At 37.8% G+C, this 25,618-nt stretch overlaps 1 protein-coding gene across 1 annotated transcript; it reads right to left on the bottom strand.

The window, feature by feature from the left end:
* Positions 1-665: 665 nt before the first annotated feature.
* stk39 (serine threonine kinase 39) lies at positions 666-25,485 on the bottom strand. The gene is made up of 18 exons (XM_042001821.1): positions 25,212-25,485; positions 23,414-23,526; positions 23,102-23,210; positions 22,492-22,630; positions 22,033-22,088; positions 20,839-20,948; positions 20,643-20,744; positions 20,052-20,185; positions 19,902-19,950; positions 19,330-19,395; positions 13,921-14,043; positions 13,195-13,224; positions 12,751-12,807; positions 12,023-12,084; positions 6,350-6,402; positions 6,088-6,156; positions 5,832-5,896; positions 666-1,431 (listed from the first exon to the last, which is right to left on the bottom strand). The coding sequence occupies exons 1-18, from the start codon at positions 25,315-25,317 to the stop codon at positions 1,357-1,359; spliced, it is 1,518 nt and encodes a 505-aa protein (XP_041857755.1). The 5' UTR covers positions 25,318-25,485; the 3' UTR covers positions 666-1,356.
* Between the last annotated feature and the right edge of the window lie 133 nt (positions 25,486-25,618).

The following is a 25,618-nucleotide window of genomic DNA, read 5'->3' as shown; positions in this document are numbered from 1 at the left end:
GAATACATTGGTGAAATGGCAATCAGCAGGTTCTGCTCACTGTGTGGACTCACTCATTTACAACTTTCTTAGGCACAGAAAAATGAACAAGGCACCTCTAGCATTTTTTGAAGCGTTAACACTGTTGAGAGCAGCTAATTGTACACAGTAGCATCCTGGTCTCATTTTTTCTGCACAATCAAGCAAAAGGTTCCATTCTTGTTATTGTGAAACAGATCTTGACATAAAACAACTCAATCTCTTTTGACATTCATTATGTTGTTATGAAAATGTGCTTCTTTCAATGATTACCTAAGTCTTAACATTCTGACACAGACCTCAGTGAAATTTGACAAATGAGTGTGCTTGCTAGGGCTGGGTGGATCGATCCAAATATCGATATTATCGATACCAGGGCTAATGTTGGTATCAATCGATACTAGCGTGATAAGATCGATACTTTTCTTACAGAGTGCTTAGGGGGCAAAAAGCCAAAAATGAGCCAAACAATAGTAGGTTTTGCTTTTCTTTACCTAATTTGCACTCTGGATTTTTTTTTTCCCTCAAACAATTGTGTGATAAAAGAGAATAATTTATTTTATTATTTTGTTACATTGTTTATGTTAATTTATATTGTTTACACATAAAATAAAATCAAAAATTAAAATTTTTCAGTTCTGCCACTTAGTTTCTTATTAAAAATTATTTTATTTGACAATGATCTTTGTACTGTGTTTGGTTATGATAATAATAATGATCAATAATTAAAGACAAAATCATTAAATGATTGTGAAATTTCAAGCAAAAAGTATCACTAGCGATATCTGCGATACTTGCCCTGGATTTACTTGGTATCTGATCAATACCAAAATTTGCAGTATCACCCAGCCCTTGTGCTTGCGAGATGTGAGTCAAAGCATATTTGTTTTCACAGTGACAACAAAACAGTGTGGGAGGAAAAAATATATCTTCTCATTTCAATAACTAATGAGAACTTTGCTGAACACAGCAGTAAAGCAGTGTAAAACAAAGACAAAGAAATAAATAAGCTACATCTTAATCACCTGCTTTCACCACCTGAGTACATCTTTTGGTTCCTGGGCTGTATCCTGATCCTGGTCTGTGCACTGGGCGGTGGAATGTTAAGGTTAAAGGTCAGGGGATAGTGAGCAGGGAAGTTCGACGCTAAGGAGGTGTAGGTGGGGCAGTGTGGCAGAGCTCAGCGTTGGGAGAGGTAAAAAGGAGTGAGGAGGGGGAGGAGTGAGTTTTTAGGGAGGGTGCTGGGAAGGATTCCAGGGAGTGGTGGTGTTGTGTTCCTCAGTCTGTCTGCCCTGAACTGTCTACCCCGTCTCACCTGCTTCAGGCATGAAGAGAGCATCAGCTAACGCTTAGCTGTGCAAAGCCGATCAACTTCACTTCATCCGGGATCTCAGTGTCATCACAGCTGGAAGCCTGCATGGAGAGGAAAGTAGTGAGATGATCACATTTACCAAACCAAGCAGCTGAACATTTATAAAAATTTAAGTTGCATATTTCACTAAATTAATTAAGAAAGACAAAATTTGCAATATTTCCTGAAACCATCAATTCATAAGTAGCCTTTCTGTTTCTCTTATTGAGTGACTTTTCTGTCCTTTGAGTATGTGCTGAAACTGGAATTAAACACACATATAATATATAACTATTTATCATCTCAAAAAAGTGTCAAACTCACAAACCAATCTTAGGTTTTCATCAAGAGCCTTGAGTAACTCACCCAAGGTAAGGACTATTGTGTTTTAGTCGTGCTTCACCATTCCGTCTCCAAAATACTGAGACAGAATGGTAGTCTGCAAAGATGTTACACTTCTGAGCTAAAAGCTGAGGTAGCCATAAAACTAAAGTGGTGTCATATTGTAAAGAGAGTCTGTACAGCAAAGCATGCAGCTCTATATAAAGGCAGCTGAAGGATAACAAGAGGGTTTTCTTTGCAGCGTCTACAGCACAATCTCTGTAAAAAAAAAGCCTGTCTGTTTAATAAAAAATGAAAGTCATTTTTTTGTTTAAACACTTTCATTTTAAGGGCTGTTTTTATAAGAGGTGCACACACCCATCACCACACCACCCACAGGCTTGTGAAGTGCCATTCTAATGCCTCAAATTCAGCATTTGACTTTTACCTTCTTTAGTTTAATGAAGCCTGAGACTTTTTTGAAAATGAATAACAAAGATTTATGTTCAAAATGACCACCAGCACACTGATCACAAGAAGAGAATCTAGAAAATAACACCAAGATGAATATGATTAAATAAGTTTATTAACTTCCTATTTCAATGTTCAAATGTTGATCTCAGTTATATAATGTAAGTAAAAGATAAAGTAAATAATCTAAGTTTGTGACATCTCACAAGTGTTTTCAATGAGGTCAGTATGACTGCCAGAGCTGCCACACTGTAGCACATTAGAAAATTACTAGCATTCAGTTTAATAGAGTGACAGAAACAATCATTTAAACCTTTTGTTTGTGCTTTACAATTTGTATTGATGGAATTAAAAAAGAATATGGCATAGTTAACACGTATTGTTACGTATGGCTTGGCCATAAAAAGTAACATGCATATAAATTATATTGATATGTATGTATATGATAATATATGTTATTGGACTATCTTTACTTTTGATTACATCATGTATTTGCCAAAGTATTGTTTCAGTAATTTTAAGCAATGTCACAACATTTGTTTCTGTCCAGACTTGCATTCATTTTCCACCAAGATCTTGTAATAATAACACTGACATGCCAAACATGGGACTTGTGGTAAAGATAACATAAGTTTTTGTGCACATAAAGTTGCTGAACCTAGACCTAACCAACTGAGGCAACCTTCAGGTAATAACACTGCTTTCACAGGCTTGTAGAGTCAGCACTAGGCATGATGGGTGCTAGGCATGATGGGTAAAATGGGTAAAATACTCATCACTCCAGCACTCAGTAAATCTGGAATCATCGCTTTCTATTGGTGCAGAGTTCCATCTTTAGCATCTTTCTGTTTATGAAACCTATATTTTGATTAGCCTCACATAACTTAATACCAAGGAACGGCATTTTAAGTGAACTGTAGTGCAGTGCATGCTCGATGCTTATCATCCCCAATAGAGGCTGATCCCACTGATAAAGCAGTCTGAATGGGATCCAGTCCTTCTGGATAAAAATAAATAAATCTGATAAGATCAACACCAAGTAGCTTCACCTGACAAGGTACTTATTGAAGTTCCAGTACTGTAGCTCATGTACACTGAGATTTGTTTGAAAGTCTGCTGAAAATAAGTTTCCTTAAAAAAATCACAGTAAGAATTGCAACGAACACCTGCTGGCCTCTATCAGTTCACATCTTAGGAGGAGGAGACACATGACACTGTGGGGGTCTGCAGTTGTCTAATAAACATGGTACCTGTGTTATCAAAAGAGGTCAGTTTTTGTGAGGTCAGAGTCTATGTTGATCTCTTGTTCTCTTCAGCCATAAAGCTGCCATAGAGCCATCCACTCAATAAATTGTATACATAAAGCCTTATGAAAGGTTCTTCTTGTTAGGATAATTATTCTCTCTCCCTGGGTTTTGCAACACTGTCCTCATAATTCTTTACTTAGGAAGGCAGAGTTGAGATGCAGAGGCTTTGACATTGTTTGCAGTGATGTCAACTTAGCAAATGAAAACATGCCGATATGCCAACATGACATGGCCAACTAAGCCCTCACTGACTCTCCAGAGATGCTTATAAGACAAACGGAGAAGAAAGGACACATGGCAAAAATGTTGTGACCCACAACACAGACTTTATCTATACAAAAAAAAATGTTTTTCTTGCATCCAAAGGGACTGATCTTTTGTTATTATCACATTTTAAAAGTAAGTTTTTAAAGCAGCATCCTGTCAATCTTCATCTGTTCAATTTCTTCTCTTTTATTATGGATGATATGACAGTGTGTTTGATTCTAATGACAAGTAACTGTTAGCACAACTGCTCTCCAAATGAGTGATCCACATGTGGGCTGCTGAAAGCACAAACACATAAACTAACCAGCAGTGCCCATTAAGATTTAACATGAAGCATCGCTGAGTGCAGCCAGCAGAAATAAAACATTCCTGGAACTGGTTAAAAAAAAAACTTGACCCACATTATTTTGTTCATGTTGGTTCCTGCTGTTTTTCTTCAAAGACAAAGGACAAAACTTCAGTGGACAGCCTGTAAACTTTTATAAAAACTGCAGGGAAAAAGCTGTGCAAGCTTTATATTTATATTACAGAGCTGTGCAGATTATGTGGGTTGGTATTGTGTAGATTTAATAATCAAGCACAGCAATATGTCATAATAAAAATCAATAACTGATTTCATTTCTTGACCCAATTTAACAATGTAATCATTGACTTGACACGATGCAATAATTCATGTTTAAAGCTCTAGAAGCTCTTATCACCATTCAGGGGTTTATTAAATTTTTCACTATAAACATTAAATATTAAATACGAGCAAAAAATAAACCTATATTTGTATTTTAAAGACAGATTGTATGTTTTAATATTGTTTTTTGAATGACAAAAATATTTTGAACCTCTACTTTCATAATCTGGTTTGACACATTTTGCAGCATCACTGTTGATCAAAAATGCACATCAGCTTGGAGGAATTTAAGCTGCTAATTTTTCTAATGGTCACCACTTTGACTTGGCTGTTCCAGAAGATTTACTTTATCCTTTTTTTTTTTTTTTTTTTAAGTATTCTTTAGTAAAATGAACCGTGTATACAGGCTTGTACCTACAAAAGCCGACAGCGGCCAGCCTCACGTTTTATTAACTAACACCATTTTCTCATAATAACGGGATAAATTTTCTCATTCTCACAAGAAAATGGTCCTTGTTATCTCGAGATAACGAGAAAATGATCTTGTTATAGCAAGATAAAGATTTAAAAAAGAACAATAGTCCGTATGTATGCACCTTCTGTTGACATTTATTTAATTTTCCCTAAGATGGTCTAATTTAACATTAGTACAAATTTAGGAAAACAAGCCAAAGCCATGACACTACCAGCACCATGTTTCATAGATGGGATAACATTCTTATGGATTGGTAGAAAAACTAATTTTTTCTTTTTGCAAATGCTTCTGACCAAGAAGCTCTATTTATACACAAGAAGTGTATAAGAATTTTCTGGTTTATCCATTTCATCTTTTACAAATTGCAGACGGACAACAATGTTCTTTTAGTAGAGGCCTTCATCTTAAAACCCTGCCATGCAAACCCTTGTTGTTCAATGTTTTCTTAATTATAAAATGCATGAGCATTAGGAGCAATGAAAGAGAGACATTTAGTTTTTACTCTACTACAACCTTGTACACACTCATATATTTGTTAGATGGTCACTTTTCCAGTATGGTCTCCTTTCTCTATGCTGTAATACACCAGCATTAGCTTTAAGTAAAAATTGTTATTCATTGGAAAAACCTTTTGCTTAGTTTGCCCTCAAATTAACTGCTTACATAAGAAATTCACATATTTATGTCACACACAGATGCATAATTTCCTAATATTTTAAATTTCTAATTAGGTGATTTTCATTTGTTACATATTGTCCTCGTTTCACTTCCAGGACTATGATAGGAATTTAATGATATTTCACCGACTAGAAACCTTTAGAGAAACAAATAATGGTTTGTGCTGAACTTATCTGTGTTGCATGAGTCATTTCTAGTAACTCCATTTCCTACATTCTACACCATCCATGTATCAACCAGCTGTTTATGGCAGGACACTGTCAGGCATGACCAAACCCAGCACGGCTGTCGCAAAGCATCAATCATCCGGAGACTCACCAGCTTAAAGGTCAATACTTTGTAGGTAGTTGGGTCATCTACAATCTTTTGAAGGTTAGCAGCAACTGTAACAGAAAGGGTGTGAGAGAGTAACAGATTGTAATATCTGATGTGCTAATATCTCAACTGTAGTCATTTCAGGTTCTGTGGATGCAACATAGTGCAATAAATTTATCTTGATAATGATATTTTATGGGAAATGGGCTAATTTATTCAAGCAATAAAATTTACAAGAATACATAAAGTGTAACATTACCAATTACAACATCATGCCCATTGACCAGACCAGCTGAGAAGAGTTCCTGGGAGACGCCATCAGCAGTGTCTTGTGAGGGAATAATATGACAAATATTGGACCTGCAACATTCCACTTAGCAGGTAATTGAGTTACAAACTGAATTAGATGCAGTCCAGAACACGCTGCCATTACCCATTACACGAAGGTATTGATACAGTCAGAAGATGTTATCACAAAGGGAATAGCCTATTAGAAAAACTAATTTAGTCTGAGCTCTTACCTCGCCCCGGGGTAAACTCAAACCGGATGTCATTCAGCTCTTTTTTGGAGTTCCTAAAAGAAGAGACAGGTGGCTGTGAGTGTGTTAAGTGGTACCTGAAAGGATACACTGACAGCAGTTCCATTTTAAATGGAGCAACACATGGCTGGGCAGAGGAACATTAGGGAACAAACAGGATATCACGTCTGGGTGCACAGATGAAATTGACGTCCATGGACTAAAGAGAAGATAAGGACCAGGAAAAGTGTGCTCAGAAACACCAAGATACATCACAAGGGATGAGGCAGAACATCAAATCCTGTAGGATGTTCCAGGCCAAATAGTTGTCAGTCTTCCAGTTCCAAACAGTCTATCAGTGTCACATAAACTCATCAGGACTCTTGCATATTTATCTTTCTAAGAATAAGCCTCCCATGACCACAAATAATCTTTCATGCTGTCACTCTAATTCCCAGGTCATTTCATCTACCTATCAGGTTTCTCATACCATCTCCAAAATAGATCAGAAACGCTGCAATTCATTCATTCAGTAGCCTTACAGGTTTGCATTCCAGCTCCATCTTAAATCTTAAACGCTCATGTCTTCTTATTTATGGTAACTGAAGTGCTGAAGTGAAGTGAATGTGACGTATATTTGCATCTAAATCACTTCAGCATATTAAAGAATTTACATATTTCTATCCTTTCCAAAAGAAAATTTGATAAGAGAGAGAAATCTTTTTTTTTTAAAAATGTACAAAACAAAATATTCACCTCTCATATTAGACCATAATGGCCGTTACCTATCATACACACTATCTAAAGAGCTACCTGTTCTTGTTGCATTATTTTACTTTGTATTTGCCATTATTAAACATAATAATAATGGATTAGACTTGTGCTTAATTAATGACAGCACTCAAAGTGCTTACACTAGATCCATTATTCATCCACTCCTTACTTATACTTGGTGATGGTAAACAACCAATGCTCAACAACAGCCTCTCGGCATCGATTACCTGATTATCTGATTACCTAACAAATATATTTATGCTCCTCCCTGTTCCATTTTGGTCTCTACCAACTCCTGAGGGAAACATGTGTTTCTTTCCACTGCAAAATGTAGCCACATGTTCACAAGCTGGTTGCTAATCTTGTCTGTCAGCCTCTTCATGCATAGCAAACAGAAAACAATGTTTTGTTTTTGTTTGTTTTGTTCTAGTATAGATGAGGGTTGCAAACACAAAACAGACATAAATCCCTCTTTGGTAATGAGGACAGCTGCAGAACTGTGTGGCCACTTTCTGGAGGTTTGTCATTACCAGACAACATGAAAGTCTCAGAAATCTCACCTACTGATAGCATGCAGCTATAGGTGTAATAAACTATGATGCTACCTGACACAATGACAAGAAAAGAGGTTGTAAATGAAAAGTGGTCAAATTTACCGTACACACACAGCAGCAGTGAGAAAATAAGTTTGTTTATAAGTGAACTATGCAGAGGACATGTCTCATTAGTTATCCACATACTGAGCAACATGCAGGTAACAGCTGTCTAACATCCTCCTGCCTACACTATCCTTGCTGCATTCAGCAGCTAAAAAGCTAAAAAAAAAAAAAGAAATAAAAATTCTTGGCTAATGCATCCCACAGAGACTGACAGGACGTAGATGTAAACAATCAAGCATGTATGTTTTCATGTAGAAGCAGCTCTGCCGCATCAAACTGCATTATTTTAGGCTGCATACTATTGAAATCTGTTGATAAAATGTGCTTATTAAGCGAATGTATTTGTTTTCCAGTAAAGGCAAAACCCGACACAGTTAAACCCTAAAACTAATGTTGGGATAACATTGATTTGGTTTGTAGCCCAGTAAAATAAATCACCTGACCAGCCCATGACCCTCATTTTAGATGAGATTAGAGCTGTTAGTCAACAGATGTACCAGTAAAGACGTAACTGTAATGACTTTGATAGTAGCAACACCACATAAAAAGGTCATGAATTACTGTTACTTTTCTGTGAGTGGGCACAACTAGTTTTAATTTTGGATATTTTACTGATGGAAAAGAAAACTTCTAGTGGAACAGATGGAAGTCAATATCTCTCTTCCATACTGCCAATGCTGATGATGCAACATGTCAGATGATAATAACACTGACAAAACAAAATAAAGTCTCTCTAAAATCTGCCAATTCCTAAAAAACACACATGAGAGCTTTGCCTAAGTAGACAGAACTATTTGTGATGTGATCTGTCAGCTGGGTGCATATATGGAAGCAACTCAGAGATAAATGCCATAAATGATAAGATTCCTTCTACTAAAGAAAGGTCTGTGACTTTAGTTATTGCCATATCAACATTAAAACGCAATGGAGACTTCTAATAAATCCTTAGGATAATCCAGTAAAGAGGATTTGGCTGATTGTAAATATATTAGATATTACAGACACAAGTAACAGTAAAGCTAATTGGTAGTATTTAAATAAAAAAAATGCAAATAGGATTCACACTTTGAGGCAAAGTACAACAAATAGATTTGCTCTGGTGTTGAGGCCTCGTAAGTATGTTTTACATTTTATACATGCAGAGCGTTTCTGTTTTGTTTTGCTTATTTAAAAGACAGACAAACACACTCATGACAAACTTATAGCTAGAAATAAAATGCTTCATGTAATCACTTTTATGTAGGATGTCAATGATTAAGCCCAAATTTTTGCACCGGTAAGTTTTTTTTTTTTTTTTTAGCTTTTCAACATATTAAAATGTTGCTCAGCTACAACAACTTGATTAATTTAACAGCTATTATAAGCGATGTGTTTAGGAAATAGAAACAAATGTCACCTCATGGTCAGTTGCTCCTTTCCTTTATTGGCTATTCAAGCTTCTGCGATATTGTATCAACAGCCATTCATTTCCACTTCAAACTGCTGATATTGCTATTCTCAGGAGTCCCTAATGCCTTTGTAATAAAAAAAACAACAAAAAAACAGAAACATCTGTCATTTCAAGCTAATTGTTGAAAATAATCCAGGCATACTGCTGCTGTTTCTCACTCTGCTTCTGAGGGGATCATATTACCATAAACACACATTAATCAACTGTAACTCCCATTTCAGCTGAGAAAGGAGACCAATTAGTCATTTATTTTGGTCTCTCAAATGCAATTTACTGTTTTGTTTTCACTTTCCAAAAATAAAAAATTATTCTTCTTTTATTTTCAAAGTCTATTGTTGTGCTTTTAGCCAACAGCAGCTTTAGAAAAGGAAAAAAGCTGGGAAAGCTAGATTTCTAAGTTATATATCTGATTTGATAAGAAACCAATACTGTTAGGGGGAAATGTTTCCCCCTCAAAATAAATGTCTTTTTTTAAATGCCACATTTCCTCAGAGTCCAGATTATGTGGCCATTCAATATGCATTTTATAGCTTGCAAACAAAGATTTTTCTATATTTTGTAAATCTTTTACTATTACCTAAGGGTAGTGATGTAGTCCCTTGATTACTCTGCAAAATAGCAAAGGGATTTCTTTTTATTTATTTTTTTTTGGTCCATCAAACTTTTTTTCCCAGAGTGGTCACAAACTCCCACCTCCTATCCATTCGTCCATTACTGACTTGTTCCCAATTGAACAAAACAGCTGCGAGATGCGAGATAGGTGTTTTTTATTTATTTACTAGCCTCATAAAAAAAGTTGATGCTTTTCCAAAAGAAAAAAAAACTATAATAAACTACAATAGGTTTCACAATCAAATGCTGTCTTATATACTTTCCAGTTTTCAAATACATTTTTACATTTTAGCATCTGCCCTCATTCTTGGGTGTGTGCTGCACTTAGGACCCTCCCCTTTCCCACGCTTTCAAATTCACCTCGTTGTAACTGTGTAATCACTGTTCCTTCTCCAACAGTCCCTCTGTCTAATAATTCTTTTGATCAATCTCACTGATCCTCCTTCTAGATCAGGGATGCCCAATTCTAGTCTGCAAGGGCCTCTATCCTGCAGGTTTTAGATGTTTCCCTATCCTACACAGCCGATTCAATGAAATAGAAATCCCCCAACAGCTTATCATGTTCTGCACAAGCCTGTTAATGATCCATTCATTTCAATCAGTTGAAACAGGGAAACATCTAAAACCTTCCTCTCCATCCTTACCTATTCCTGATGCCACAAAAGCCTCCTCAGATTTCTCTGCCACCTCCTAAATATGTTCATCCACCACCAGTCTCTTTACTCAAGGGGATCCTATCCCTTTACATTGTTATTGTCTCTGCTCCACAATAAATGTTCTATGTTTTCAGTTAATCATAACTTATTAAATTGACAATAAAGTCTCAGAGTAAAAGGAACCTTTTTGAGTGAAAAAAAATGTTTGTACTGTTTAGATACACAAATCAAACCAAAAAAAATTCTGCTTTCCTTAAAAATTTGAGAAAGAACGTTCATGCAGTCCCACTACTTAACTACAGTGCCTTATGTGCAACCTCATGCTATTTCTGAAAATCATAAATATCTCTCTTTCTGCCCCCACAATACAGGAACTCTGCCAAATCTTCTTCACCCTCTGTGAAAAAAATCTTCAAAAATGAAAGAAGACTAAAAACTGTCAAAGAAAAATTTCCCTTAGTCACAATCACATTGTTATGAATAAATTCATAACCCCCAAATCAACATATAAAATACATCACACACTAAATATACAGTAAGTCGAAGGTACATTCACTGATGGCATCAGGCAGCATTTGAAATGTGATTCATACACAAAGAAATACTTAATGGCATTTTTCTTTTCCAAAAGGTTTCTTGTATTTTAAGCACATAAACAAGCTTTCCTTAGGGAAAAATGTCATTAAGCTTCCATCACATGGCTGTGACATGGCTGACAAACCAAATAAATAAATTGACAGCTGAATGTCATATTAAATACACCACCTGCATTTCTTTTTAATTCAGTATTGTTGCATTTAATAACAGCAATGATGAAAACCTGTCGGAATTGTAATACTGTAATCATGTCTGTTGTTTACTGAGTTTGAGCTACAAAATTTCTAGATCCAACATGTCACCGCTAAATGATAAAATGGAAGAACAGAGAGGGCCGAAACCATCAAAGTACAGCACATTTGCTTTCACTACCAGACGGGAATAATGACTCTTCATCAGTAAACAGCTGCCACCTGTTGCATTCAGAGAAGTGTTTTTTTATCGAATAAAATTGGTTTTCTACACTGTGTTCGATGCCTGAAAGGGGGGGAGGGGGGTTCAGATGTCTGCTCAAACAAGAACGTCCTCAGCAGTCGGCTAAACAGGCAGACTGTCAAGAGTCCAAAAGTGCACAAATTACTTTCTGTTGCACCATCTCCTCCATTTTTGTATTCTGAGAAAGAAAAAAGGAAAAAAATAGAAAATGCCTTGATAAACCAAAAAGCTAACAGCAAGATTGTAGTGCTGTATGAAAAGACAGCAAACCAATGAGGTGTGACACTCTTCCCCAGAAAGCCAAAGTGAAGGGAAAACTGGAGGATCCCTTCTGTTGCAGGTAAAGACAGTTAGGTTTATTTGTAGCCTGCGTGTTTTGCTCAAGGAAAAGTTATAACAAAGCTACAAAGAAATGTGTACTTTATAAAAATGCTTTGCATTTCTGCATGCAAGAAAAACGTTTTTCTGTGATGGATGAAATCTTTAGTCTCACCTCAGCCGTAGTACCATGTTCACAGCACCTTGAATGAAGGGTGTATTGTCATATGGTTCCACCTGCATCAGAAAATATCTTGTCATGAAGAAATTTGCACTATTCAGTTGGATCTAGAGATAAATAAATATACAAAGCTTGTGCTGCAGAGAACAATGAACATATAGTCGGAATAATCCAGAATTATGTGCAGCAGTGTACCACACCCTATCTTGTGCATTTTACTTAAAAGAATGTCGTTCATTTTTTTACAGCTGCAGGGAAAGTTGAGGGGAAAAATGAGGAACAATACATGAAGGGTGTAACCCTGTTAGCAATACCACATTACAAATGGGCTCTTAATTTGGCGAAGAATGGATATTATGGATAAAAAATGACAGATCAGTGGTTGTCAGTGGGACACAAGACTACACCTCAAACTATTCTGCTCACTTTCAGAATGACAACAGCCTTAGAAAATGGGTTACAATGGCACTGGCTCTTCAGATGAGATACACCCAGCCACTGAGCTGGGACTGTCAAACAGACAGCCATTTACTCTGAGTTATTACTGCTGAGAGCATCCCTCTTGGAGACCCACACTGTCACATGCACAGAGACACACACGCCCACGGACACACGTGCACAAAAAGACACACACGTGTGGAGTATGCTCACACAGTCAGTCACTGTTGCATCAAAGCCATTGAATCATGACAAATTAGAGCTGCATCTGTTGAATCCCTCACCTGGGGATGCTGAACAGACAAGCCTTCTATAGGGACATTGTTGGCATCCTCCTCATTCTAGGAGGAACAAAATTAGAGGCATAAATGTGCAAATGGTATTACATGGTAAATAACAAATCAGATCCCATCTCATAAATACTCAAAAGTAAAACTAACTCCAACAAATAACATAAATGAATAGAAAAAAAACAGGCTTTGTTTTTTAAATCTGAAAAAAATAAAAGTTATAAAAATACTAGCACTGATACATAACTGAGTGCATGACTGCTACACAAGCATCTGCCAAAATAGGGCCATTAACTGCATTCACAAACATGTCCCTATCAAACACAGCAGAAGAAAAGATGTGGCCTGTTTGTCGTAAAAACTTGCCTCTTCACCAAAAGGACAATAAAATATTCATTATTTTGAATATTAAAACTGGTGTATGAAAAGCTAACTTACATCTTTGGCCTCATCTTTGACCCTTCGTGACTAGAGGAAAAAAAACCAAACACATATTCACATGTTTATATTCAGGAATACTGCAGTAGCCATGTTAGGTTTTTATATCGTCATGGTCAAAAACTCACAATTCACACACTCCATGTATTTTCTAAGTTTCACGCTTTGTACACTACCCAGTCAAAAGTTTAGGATCACTTTCTCTAAAGTGATCCTAAACTTACATAGTAGTGTATGTATATTTCTCTATCCACCCATTCACATGTTTGTCTAAACCTCATTTTTAACTTTTATGAAAGAATACTATAATGACATCCTATAAGCAACAAATTATTTCTTAAATCATTACTGCTGGTATAACATTATGTATTGCATCAAACATTAAAGTTGGGCATCTTTATCAAAGGGCTCTTTGATCGTTGCAGCCTGCTTCCTCCTGCTTCAAATCCTTACAGCGATCTTCCAACTCATTACAGCAACTTGGTGACAGACTCCCAGCCATCTGTTAACCAAAAACTAACCCATCAATGAGGGCAGGAATGTACAGTGTCTAAGACAGAGGGGGAAGTTTCATAGCAGTTTGCTCTATTATGACATGCAAGACCTTAAGTCAAATTCTGATTAGATTAGTTTTTAAATAGAGACAGCTGACTTTAAAATTAGTTAGGAATGTGTTATAAGATATTTTAGTGATGCAACAATACCCTCTGTTAATGCTTGTCTTACCCTTCCCCGATTCACTGCTGCCTTGCCCTCCTCACTCCCCTCATCCAGTTCATCATCACTCCACTCCCAGTCTCCATCCACAGTCTTATGCAAGTGGCCACTGGAGCCTGGAACTCTCCTTACCTGGATCAACACAACACATATCCCACACATTTATAGTAACATTTTTAGTACGTGTGTGGACATTATATATTGCTTTATCTATGATTCCATCAAATTTTACAGGCCTTTAAATTATAGCACTGGTCAGAGAAAAGAGACTTAAATAAAAAACGGTTAGTTGTATGTAAAACAAATGTTAAAACTCATATAAATACGAATCTGCCACAAGATCATATCACTGATAGGTGTGTAAATGCATGTTTTACAATATGACATTCTGCTGGCACTCACATGGACATGGACTACTACAAAATCTGTCAACAACGCAAACATTATTGCAAACAAGTTCTACCTCCCCTCATATTGCAAACACTATGCCCCACGAGACTGCTTAGACAGCGCTCACGGAATGTGAGTTTGAGGTGTTCACCATGTCTCCAAACTCATCAGATAGCAATCTGATAGGATCTGATGGCATGAAGTTATTAAATGACTTCCAGACAGCTTCAAGTAGGTTATGGTCCACCATCCAGCAGCTCAGGAGGGGAAAGCACTACTCCATAAATTCTGTGTACAGTTGGGATGGGGGGGCTGCTGACCTCAACCTGACGTTGTGGGTTGGTGAAAGGAATACTTCAAAGATCTCCTCAATCCCACCAACACGTCTTCCAATGAGGAAGCAGAGTCGGGGGACTCAGGGGTTGGCTCTCCTATCTCTAGAGGTTGAGGTCACTGAGGTGGTTTAAAAGCTCCTCAGTGACAGGGCCCCGTGGGTGGATGAGATTCGTCTAGAGTTCCTTAAGGCTCTGGATGCTGTGGGACTATTAACTTGGATGACACACCTCTACAGCATCACATGGACATCGCGGACAGTGCCTCTGGAGTGGCAGACTGGGATGGTGGTCACCCTCACTAAGAACGAGGACCAGAGGGTTGTGTTCTAAATACAGGGGGATGAAGGTAAGGTCTATTCAGGGGTCCTGGAGAGTAGGGCTGCAACGATTAGTCGACGTTGTCGACAATAATCGACAATAAAAAGAGTCGACAACGAATTTAGCCGTCAACTATTGTCGGCAAAAAAAAAAACTACAGAGTGAGACATCGTCTTCTAATCCCATCTCTGCGGAGAGTTGCACAATGCACATGCGCAAAGAGGGGAAAAAAAATATAGAGTGAGACATCGTCTTCTTTTTTTTTTTATCTTTGCTGAGAGTTGCACATGCGCAATAAAGTCCGCCAGGGGAAAAATATGGTGGCAGACCAGGGAGGAAACCTGCAGCGGAGAACGTTAAAAGTCTGGGATAACTTCACGTTAAACTTACAAAATAAATTAAATACATGTGAGATTTCTAAAGCGGACCTTGTGTACCACGGAAGTACGTCTGCAATGCTCGAACATTTAAAGAGGAGGCACGTCGGACTTACTTAACAACCTCATGCAAGATTTCAAAGCTGAAAGTGAAATAAGATCCATATATAATAATCATGAGATACATAATCCGATTGGTCGACTAGTCGTTTTAATAGTCGGTAACTAATCGACCATCAGAATAGTCATTAGTTGCAGCCCTACTGGAGAGGAGGGTCCGCATTGGTCTGCATTGCCAGCAGTAAGTTGGATTTGTTTCCATTGAAGGTTGGACACCATTTGTCACCGATCCTGTTCAGAACTTTTATGGACAGAGTTTCTAGGTGCAGCTGAGGTGCTGAGGGCATCAGATTTGGTGGCCTCAGGATTGGGTGTCTGCTTTTTGCAGATGATCTGGCTTAATTGGGCCATAATCTCCAGCATTGGCTGGAGCAATTTGCAGCTAAGTGTGAAGCAGTTGGGATGAGAATCAGCAACTCTAAATCCACGACCATGGTCCTCAGCAGGAAAAGGGTGGAATGGTCTCTCCAGCTCAGAAATGAGGTCCTGTCCCAAGTGGAAGAGTTCAAGTATCTTGAGGTCTTGTTCACGAGTGAGGGAAGGATGGAGTGGGAGATCGACAGGCGGATCAGTGCGGGGGCTGCAGTGATGCAGACTCTGCAGTAATCTGTTGTGGTGAAAAAGAAGCTGAGCCAAAGAGCGAAGCTCTTGATTTACCAGTTGATCTGTTTTCCTACCCTTACCTATGGTCACAAGCTGTGGGTGGTGACCAAAAGAACAAGATCGTGAAAACAAGCGGCCGAAATGAGGGTATCTGGGCTCTCCCTTAGGGATAGGATGAGAAGTTTGGTGATTCAAGAGGGGCTTAGAGTAGAGTCGTGCTCCACCCCATTGAGAGGAGCCAGATGAGGTAGGTCAGGATGCCCCCTGGATGCCCTGCTCAGGCGTTCCGGGCACATCCCACCGTGAGGAGACCCCGGGGAAGACCCAGTACACGGTGGAGGGATGACATCTCTCAGCTAGCATGGGAGTGCCTTTGGATCCCCCGGATGAGCAGGTAAATGTGGCCAGGGAGAGGGAGGTTAGGTCTTCCCTGCTTAGACAGCCACCTTCACAACCCCACCCCCAGATATAATATGGCAACAAAATGGATGGATGGATGGATGGATGGATGACAAATACTTTATTAAAATTAAGATACTTTAAAAACAACTCTATTATATTACACATCTGTGGGAAGCAAGCCCAGTCCACAAAGATGGAACCCCTGGACCCACAGCACCTAAAGGATCACTTGCTAAAATCCCAGTACCAGACATTTCAGATATTCTTTGTCTAAGCCCTCAATGGTCAAAGTTGTTTGGCAACATGTGGAGAAGAGATGGTCATAATGTTATGGCTGATTAGTATATATACTGTTAAAACAATTTATTTTTCAGATAAATCATACCTTATATCAAGCAGATATTGCCAAACCACATCCTGCACATATTACAGCAGTGTAACAAAATTGTTGAACCATACCTGTCATAACCTTTTTGAAACATTTTTCAAAAGTCAATTAATTGTCTGTGTTTAAAAAATGAATATTTATATATTTTGATATTTTTATAACATGAGACAGTGATATATGGGATCAAATCATTTCCAATATAATAGAGGTATTTAATAATAAAATGTCTTACAGTACAATGAGCAGCAGAGAAAAACCTGATCCAGTTAAAATGTAGCTAAATAGCAACAAGCTGTGCAACTGCACATGAAACTAGAATAACAAAGCAGATATTGTAAATATGGCACAAGTAAAGCCTGTTATTTGTTGCAGTTCTGTAGGCTGGAGAAGCACGCAAGATATGTAACACATGACTGGTCAAGCAGAATGAGATAAGATGAGCTCCACATTGTTATGAAGGAGACAGCACACAAAACTGTAAGTACCATAAATCCCCAGCTCTAGACGAGGTCAGAGTTAAAGAAGCTCTACCGTTCTGGTGGTGTCAGGTTTACTTTCCAAACATGACAGAGAACAAAGGAACCCCCAGTTCACATTGCAAAACCAGGATGTGTAAGATGTGCAAGACTGATTTCAAGGTTTTCAGATATGTATAAAGAGAGAGAGATGTGGATTACACTATTGAAAGTTAAATCCACATTTCACTATCATTGCTACACCAGACTACACATTCAAACACAATTATTATGTAATAAATCAATAATTCAAGCCTGCATTGGTTGTAATGTCTCACATTTATGAAGAACAAAGCCTGCAGTTTGCTCATTTAGAGGCTCTTTTGAGTGTGTCATGGTGCCCTCTGCTGGTTATTTATCTCACATGTAAGCATGCGACAGTACTCTTCTTGCATTCATATTTAAAACTTATAAATTCCTTGTTTTTTAGGTCTCTAAGAGGTCATTTCCTCCTTCCTATTGCCTTAATTTTAGTTCCTGAAAGTTTGCTTCCAAGTATTTGATAACATCACTAATGATTTTGTTGTTGACAGAATCTGTCATCTCCTTTTCATTTACTAGGGTATGTAAAAGGAGAAGTAAGGTCCCCTTTAAAGGGGACTAGCTGCCTGGCTTTGGTTTTAGTCTTTTAAACTGCAATAATACTTGTTTCCTAGGAGTCAAACTGCACCTGTTCACCATGACTACAGAATACCACACAGGACAAAAACAACAGAAAAAAAAGAACACAGAGGAACAGAGGTGCAACAGGACAAAGGGTAAATACTGCAGCTCACAGAGGTCGAATGATTTAAGGTGGCTGTGTACAGAGAGGAGCTGAACAAAGAGTTTTGGGAGCAGCTAAGGTCGCAGCATACAGGAGTGACAGTGTTTTTTACAGTATTGCTTGTCTCTGCAAGCTTCAGGTAATGCTGCTGAGTTAAGAATGGAGACAATGCTGAAGGTCAAATCAGCACAAAATAGTGAGGACACTAGCTCTGCTGTTCACAGATTTCCACCACCAAAGATATCAAGTGACTCTGACTACTTGAATGATGCTGTCTGTTCTACACTTTTAACATGACTCCACATTTAGAAATAAAGCGAATTCATCATGGTAAGCATTCAGTTATTTCACTTCTCCATTTTGGGATAGTACATAGATCTCACTGTCTAAATACACTGTATACTAAATACAGTCACAAGCATTGTTACTTGTTTGAATGTGCTGTTCATCATTGAAAAAGATCTCATTAAAAATACTGAGACTCATTATAGATATAATCGTATATAATTGGCATAACTGTAAATATAGTCTAAACTGAAGGGTGGCAGATGTGCTTAATAGGACTTCTGAATATGTATTTATCTGTCAGCACCTTTTCCCTCATTGTTGCTACAAAACTGTAGTAGCCACATGAACCATCAACAGCATCATGCCAACCTACCCTGTTTATGCGTAACTGTAACGTCATGCACCACCGTTATGCCCATGGTGTCTATGCCCTCCATTTACTCCCAATCATGCCAGTGAATTTCCACCTCTGCCTTCTGGGTCCCTGATATTGCTTCTGTCCTTGCCACCCATACAAATTTATTATGTGAATCTAATATTAGCTGTGGAAACTGCACTTCCTCCCAGGACACTGTGACCAGTGGACAACAGAGCAAGCAAATAAACTGAACAACAATGTGCTCCTTTCTGTTCCTCAATGTTAACAACCCATTTTTCCCTGTTTGCCTTGACACATGCAGGAAGCTGCATCTGCACAGCATGATTCTTAACCTAACAGTGGCTCATAGCTTTACATCATTTACACAACACGGCATAAAGTGTTTGAGGTACTTAAGAAAGTCAGTGTGCATTGCTTGTATTGACTGTAAATGCTACACACTGGTGGAAAGAGACACTTCAGACGATCCCTTCCACAATTTTGTCATGTTTAGCCAATAACTGAGTTATTTCAGAGGAAATGTTTCTGTAAACATACCTTCTTCGCTCTTTGAGAAATCTTTGGTGCACAACTCAAAAGTTTTTCAACCAGATATTCTTTGTTCTGCAAAACAAAAGGAGTTAATAAACAGACTGAATGTGTAAAGTGACTGAATCAAAAATTATTCTTGAGTCACAAAAACATCAAGGGATGTGATTGGTGGATGAAAACAAGAGAAATGTATCACATAAATGATCTACTTTCTGTATTTTCTTTTTCTAATGAAAAAAATATATATTGAAAAAGGCAACATTAATACAACAGTTGCACAGGTCACGCTCATAACAAAAAACAAAAAAGACATTTAATAATCTATGGAGTTGTCAGCGTTGACTTTCTTAACTCTTATTCCCTAAAATGTTTTTTTTTATATATGTGTGCTTACATGTGGGCTTTTTAAACTCTGTTGTTTGATGTATCAAAGTACAACCAACCAAAATAAACTAATATAAATCCTCCAGATCAGAAAAGCTGAGTCACTATTGGAGTTGGCATAAAGCCACAAGCACAACATTAATAATACAGCCAAACAAAGACAAAGGGCCAAATATTTGAGATGAAACAACTACCTTGGCCTTTTGGGAGAATTTACACTTCAAAAGTTCTGCGGCTGTGGGCCTAGAAATATAAAAAAAACAAAAAATACACTTTTGAGAACTCACTGATTGTTAACCAAACTACAAACTGCTTTAGGCTGACATCTAGAATGTGACACTAACCTTTTGGCAGGATCCTTCTGAAGGCACATTGTTATTAATTTTCTAAATGATTTGCCATATTTTTTTAGCATTTCCTTGTCTTCGACACCCGTCTCTAGAGTGGGTGGATCATTTTGCAGGGTAAGCATTAAAACCTGAAAACACAGGAAAAGTAGTCAAACTCCCCTTATGGCAAGAGAAATACACAAAGTAACTGAGGAAAAGAAACTCAAAGCAGGAAACAGCAGAAATGAAGTGGAAAGCAAAGCCAGCATCCTTTAGAAAGAAGCTGGCTTGTAAGTTGTTTGGTTTTCAAATTGCAGCAGCTTAAAATAAGCTCTTTCCACTGCTTTCCTTGCAAATGATGAAACTCCACAGACTAAAACAGGAAGAGAAAGTTTAGCAGCCCATGAATGTATTGTCAACGTTTTGCTCTCCTCTTAGCCAGCATATTATAGGACATAAAATTAGAAACGGAACAAAAAATACTTTATTAATCCCAGAGGTAAATGTTATACTATATTTTTAATATATTAATAAAATTGTAAATTGCACTTATAGAAAGATATAAGAATTACTTTAAGGCATAAAATTATTAAATAAAAACCTAACCTTCATAGGAGGGTAGCGATGATAGGGTGCAGAGCCTGTTGCTAACTCTATAGCAGTAATTCCAAAGCTCCATATATCTGCTTTAAAATCATAGCCTCGAACCTGTAGACATAATACATAATACTCTTACATTAAGTGAATCTAAAACCTGCATAAAATCTTTGAAGTCACCAGCTTTCCTAGTGGATAAACTCACCTGTTCCATCACCTCTGGAGCCATCCAGCATGGCGTCCCAACAAATGTCTTTCTGACTTTGTTTCTAGTCATATCACCCCCTGTAGCTAGGAATGCACTTACTCCAAAATCTATAAAGGTAGACAGAAACAAAAAACATCACCCATAACTTACAAATACAATCTTATGTGTGTTAAATTGCTTTCACCATTAGTTATTTGCTGTCTTAAAATCCTTACATAAAGCATCAGTCTGACCTGTATATGGCAGGCAGTAAATGTTAAGCATTATTAATTGTTCATTAATTTTTTGCTTGTCTATTTATGTATAATTTCTCAGACTCAACTGCTACTGAGAGTTGAGTCTGGCTGCCTCTGTGATGAGCTTATGACTAATTACCACTTACCAGAAAATTTCAACACAAAGCTCTGACATACAGCATGGAAAATTCAGACTCCAGATATCTTCTGCTTGATGAAAAGAGCTAAAAGTTTCAATAAACTGCTGGTAACAGTGACAAAAGCCACTGCCTGTGGCATTTATACCAAATTCCAAATATGAACAGTTCATGCAGTTTAAAAAGGCTCCAACTTAGTTTATTTCTGTATGTTGTAAATATAACAAATCATTTATAAAGCCCAACATGGGCTATTTTTAGGCGATTTAAATAGTGTCACTACAAAGGTGCTAATGCAAAGGAAACCTCTCTGTCAGAGGTGTTGCAGATTTTTGTGCAAGTTTGCAACGTGGCAAAGCTTTAAGTTTGCACCAAAGGGAGAGCTTCTTTTCCACTGAAGATGCTGCTGACTGCATGAAAGGCTTTAATTGTAGTCCACAGTTTTCTTCCTTTAAGACTACATCACCATGAAATGCACCTACATTATACCTGCCTGGTGGCTAGTTTAGCACACCTCAACAATACAGGGAGCAGCTGATGATTCTGACCAATCAGAGTAGCCTGGCTCTTTCAAGAGGAGGGCCTTAAAAGGACAGAACAAGTACTTCAAACAAAACAGGACAAGAGGTTCTGCAGCAATGTACAGCCAGAGAAAACTAATGTGTGATTTTAATTATAAAGCCTAATATTCTATTTTAGGGGACTCCCAACACCCAAGGATCACTGGCAAACCAGTAAAGGAGCATAACATGAGCCTTTTAAAACTAAAGAAAGGCATATGAGAGTTTAATGTTACAAAAGTGCTGTGTTCAACAAACCTGCAATCTGAACAGACCCATCTTCTCCCAGTAGTATGTTCCCAGCTTTCACATCCCTGAGGTCAACAAAACAATGATGGCATGAAACATCAAAGTCACACGGAGCGGCATTGATTTTTCCATTTGTGTTAACAAGTTCCACTGACCATCACTATCTACCACTCTGCCCAAAGAGCTGCTAGAGGTTTACGTCTAGGTCTCTGTGACCTTGAAACCCAGGAAGTGTACAGAATGTAACAACTGAGCAGATGCATAATTAGTTAACATTTTTTTATTCACTTTAAACCAAAACTTTAGCCTCAGGGTCCATGAATAAAAAGATATGCCAGTCATATCCTTTCACTGACATATTTTACTTGTGACTTCTAACAAAGAGTCACTTAGCACTTAGTTATCAGTTCTTTGTAGAAGATTACTGTAAATGGACAGGAAAATACTATAAAACATTAAACACATTACCTGTGAATCTGTCCATTCCTGTGCAGATAGTCTAGGCCCTCAAGAACTTCCTTTAATATCGTGGCAATGATAGGCTCCTCCAAAGCTCGATTTTTATCATCTTCTTTGCTTGCATGCTTAATTATATCCAACATAGAGCCTAAAATTTAACCAGAAAAAAAAAAAACATTCTTGTTTTGTTTTTCACTCCTTAATTAGAAACACAAATCAACTAATCTATGACCCAGACACCAATTATGTCAGTGATTGTTGATTCCAATAAAACATGAATACATGTAATCATACTGTACATAATAGTGTGTAACACTATTTAATCCTTTTATATGATGGGAGACAAAGCACAATCATGACAGAACAATTGTTATTGATCGGAACTTGCAATTAAGATTTTTTGTGCCTTTTGCTGATTGAATATTAAAACAGGTTAATTGTGGGTCAATATAGTTATGCACAATAATCAGATATTTCACAACTGCAGATATTTTTTAGATACCTGCTGCAGATAAAGTTGTCTGTTTCCTATTTAGCTGATTAAGAAGACGTGAAACAGCATTACAGGTCAATGTAGTGTAAGTACATTAATGTATTATTAAACCAGCAATAAGCTTACCTCCGCTCAGAAGCTTCATGACTAGCCAAAGTTCATCCTTCACTACAAAGGAGGTGTAGTATGTGACAATGTTTGGGTGGTTGCATTGGCTCATAGCTTGAATTTCTTTCTATTGGCACAAACAAATAAGAAATTAATATTTAAGGCACCTCACTTTTGCTTCTTGATAAAAATGTATAAATTTGTTAAAGCTGATAAATCTACAGAAAAAAGAAAACAATAATATGAACTGGAGATAAAGTAGCAGCCCAGCATTAGAGAGTGGGACAAAAACACGTGGATAAGAAAACAGCCTCTATTTATTGTACTCACCAATAGCTCATCCATGCTGGTCTGGCATTTTTCCAGGTTGATTCTCTTTATGGCCACGCGCTCCTGTCTAGGGGTACAGAGGGCTGCCTGCACCACAGCTGTGGCCCCGCTGCCTGAATTCACAGCCACAACACAGCATGAGAAAGTAAGCAAAGGCCAAGAGGGACTCACATCTCACACATCTGGAAAATTCTGTCACATTATGTAGCTATCTGGCCTACTGTCTCAGCTTTTGTGTTAGGGTTACAGCTTTCATCTTTCGTGTGTGGCAGCTGAAACACTGGACAAATAGAAGCAAATGTTGGTTTTTTTTAACATGATGAGTTTTTTACAAATCAGTTTGTGCTGCAGAGCAATGGAGCTGTTCACACAAAGACACTATGAAAGCGTAATGCTTGCCAGCTGTTAGTGATAGATAAGGTATAGTCAATAACATGAGATCTGGCTGCTTACCAACTGATTGTGAGTACAGAGAGGGGTGGTCTCACTAACTCATCACAGTCAGCAACACACAGCTGTGATATTTCTTATCACTAATGATATGGCATGTCAACGCATCTGCACTACATACATATGCCAAAAATATTCATACACAACTTACTTTTTGAGCCTTTTCAGCACTTTATGAATTAAAACTGTATCTTAGTCTGTTTTTTTCCAAATTAATTCAATAATGACAACACTAAACATTACAATTACACATTATGTCAATTTCAACTACATGAACTTTTCTAAATACTGGAATAGTATAAAAGAAATTTATATCTATGCCATAAATCAACTATACTCAATTAATCATGACATGACACCAACATGTATAACAGACTGAAAACCCATGTTTTAATGATCAGCTGTTACAAGCCATCAGCAGGGCCCCAATGCAAGACAGTGAACACTGGTCTGGCCCATCATGAAACATCATGACTTTTCATTATCTTTTTGTGTGGATTTTGCCCTACAGTTGTATGCAAGTTTGGAATTTTTCCCAGACTTCAGCACAGATACATCCTAAAACATTTCCCACTGATTTTACTTCCTAATGATTAAACACCCTCATAGAGTATTTAAAACATATACTGCTTATTATATGTAACTATTTATGTATATCTGATACATTGTGGATATGACACTAAAAACTAGATGTTTTTTCATGCAGTAGTGGGAATATAATTTGCATTTTAAAATGCTTTACAACTATGTTTTCTGATTTTAATTTGCTGCATTTGTAGGAGTAAAATCAGTAATTTATCAGTCTGAACCTAAATATATTAAATACACCATAAGACTTTAGATTAATACAACACTTTTCTCTTAGAGAAATTTGCTGTTTGCTGATAATTAAATGACTAATCCATGACAGTTTAGTTGCAGTCCAAATGTGTTGATGACTCTAAAAAAAGAGCTCATCTGTTTCCATTATCATTCTAATAATACCAACTCGAGATGAGTTGATATGGTATGCATTTCTGCCAATGAGACAACACAGCAAAGCAACTCCATCTGTGATTTTAGTAATAACTAAAACTAGACATGTGCCACAAACTGGAATCGTTGGAGTGACTTTATTTAATCCGATCCGCGGAAAAGGGGACTTAATGTGACATTTACAACCCCGTAGCTAAACTGATTCCGTCTTGTCGGAACACATCTGTTAACATCCGCATTGCAAAGCATTGTGTGAGGCAGCTGCAAATGAAAAATGCCGGTAGGCCTTCGTCGTCACTCACGACTGAATTATTCGCCGCGAGGTGCCTTTCCCTGATAAAAACCAGGGTTCGTCACATCTCCGGGTACTAACCTATGACTTCCTGCAGCTCGTACGACTCCCTGGTAATTGGCCAGCTGGTAGTTACCGTCGGTTGCGGGTGGTGGACGGGAACCGTAGATTCGCCTTGATCCGCCATGATGATGATGATGATGATGCGCTAGTTAGCCGCCTCTGTAACAGACTGACGGGCAAAGAGACAGACAGTCAAGTTTGACCTCACCTCCTCGGTGGAAGTGTCAGCTGGCAGCTGTTAGCACAACAACCACCGCCGACACTCTCACTGAGCACAACCCGGAAAATAACGGAACACACGTGCGCGCGCACATTCACACGCTTTCGCGCGCACTAGTAGACATCCTCAGCTGACAACACAATGTGTCACTACACACAGGAAGACATCATTCAAATTCACTATTAATCTTCCTAGAAGACTAGAA

The sequence above is a fragment of the Melanotaenia boesemani genome, chromosome 12, assembly GCF_017639745.1.
Source record: "Melanotaenia boesemani isolate fMelBoe1 chromosome 12, fMelBoe1.pri, whole genome shotgun sequence".
NCBI lineage: Eukaryota > Metazoa > Chordata > Actinopteri > Atheriniformes > Melanotaeniidae > Melanotaenia > Melanotaenia boesemani.
The sequence above is the reverse complement of the archived record's forward strand: the minus strand, read 5'-3'. Positions and strand labels throughout refer to the sequence as shown.

What these genes read in the sequence shown, in the direction of transcription:
- stk39 (XM_042001821.1), bottom strand. Translation starts at nt 25,317, where the DNA reads ATGGCGGATCAAGGCGAATCTACGGTTCCCGTCCACCACCCGCAACCG. An exon ending in ATCGCTACCCTCCTATGAAG is followed by an intron (nt 20,186 to 20,642) that starts GTTAGGTTTTTA and finishes CTGTGTTTTCAG; the next exon opens with GTTTTAATGCTTACCCTGCA. An exon ending in AATTCTCCCAAAAGGCCAAG is followed by an intron (nt 19,396 to 19,901) that starts GTAGTTGTTTCA and finishes TTTGTTTTGCAG; the next exon opens with AACAAAGAATATCTGGTTGA.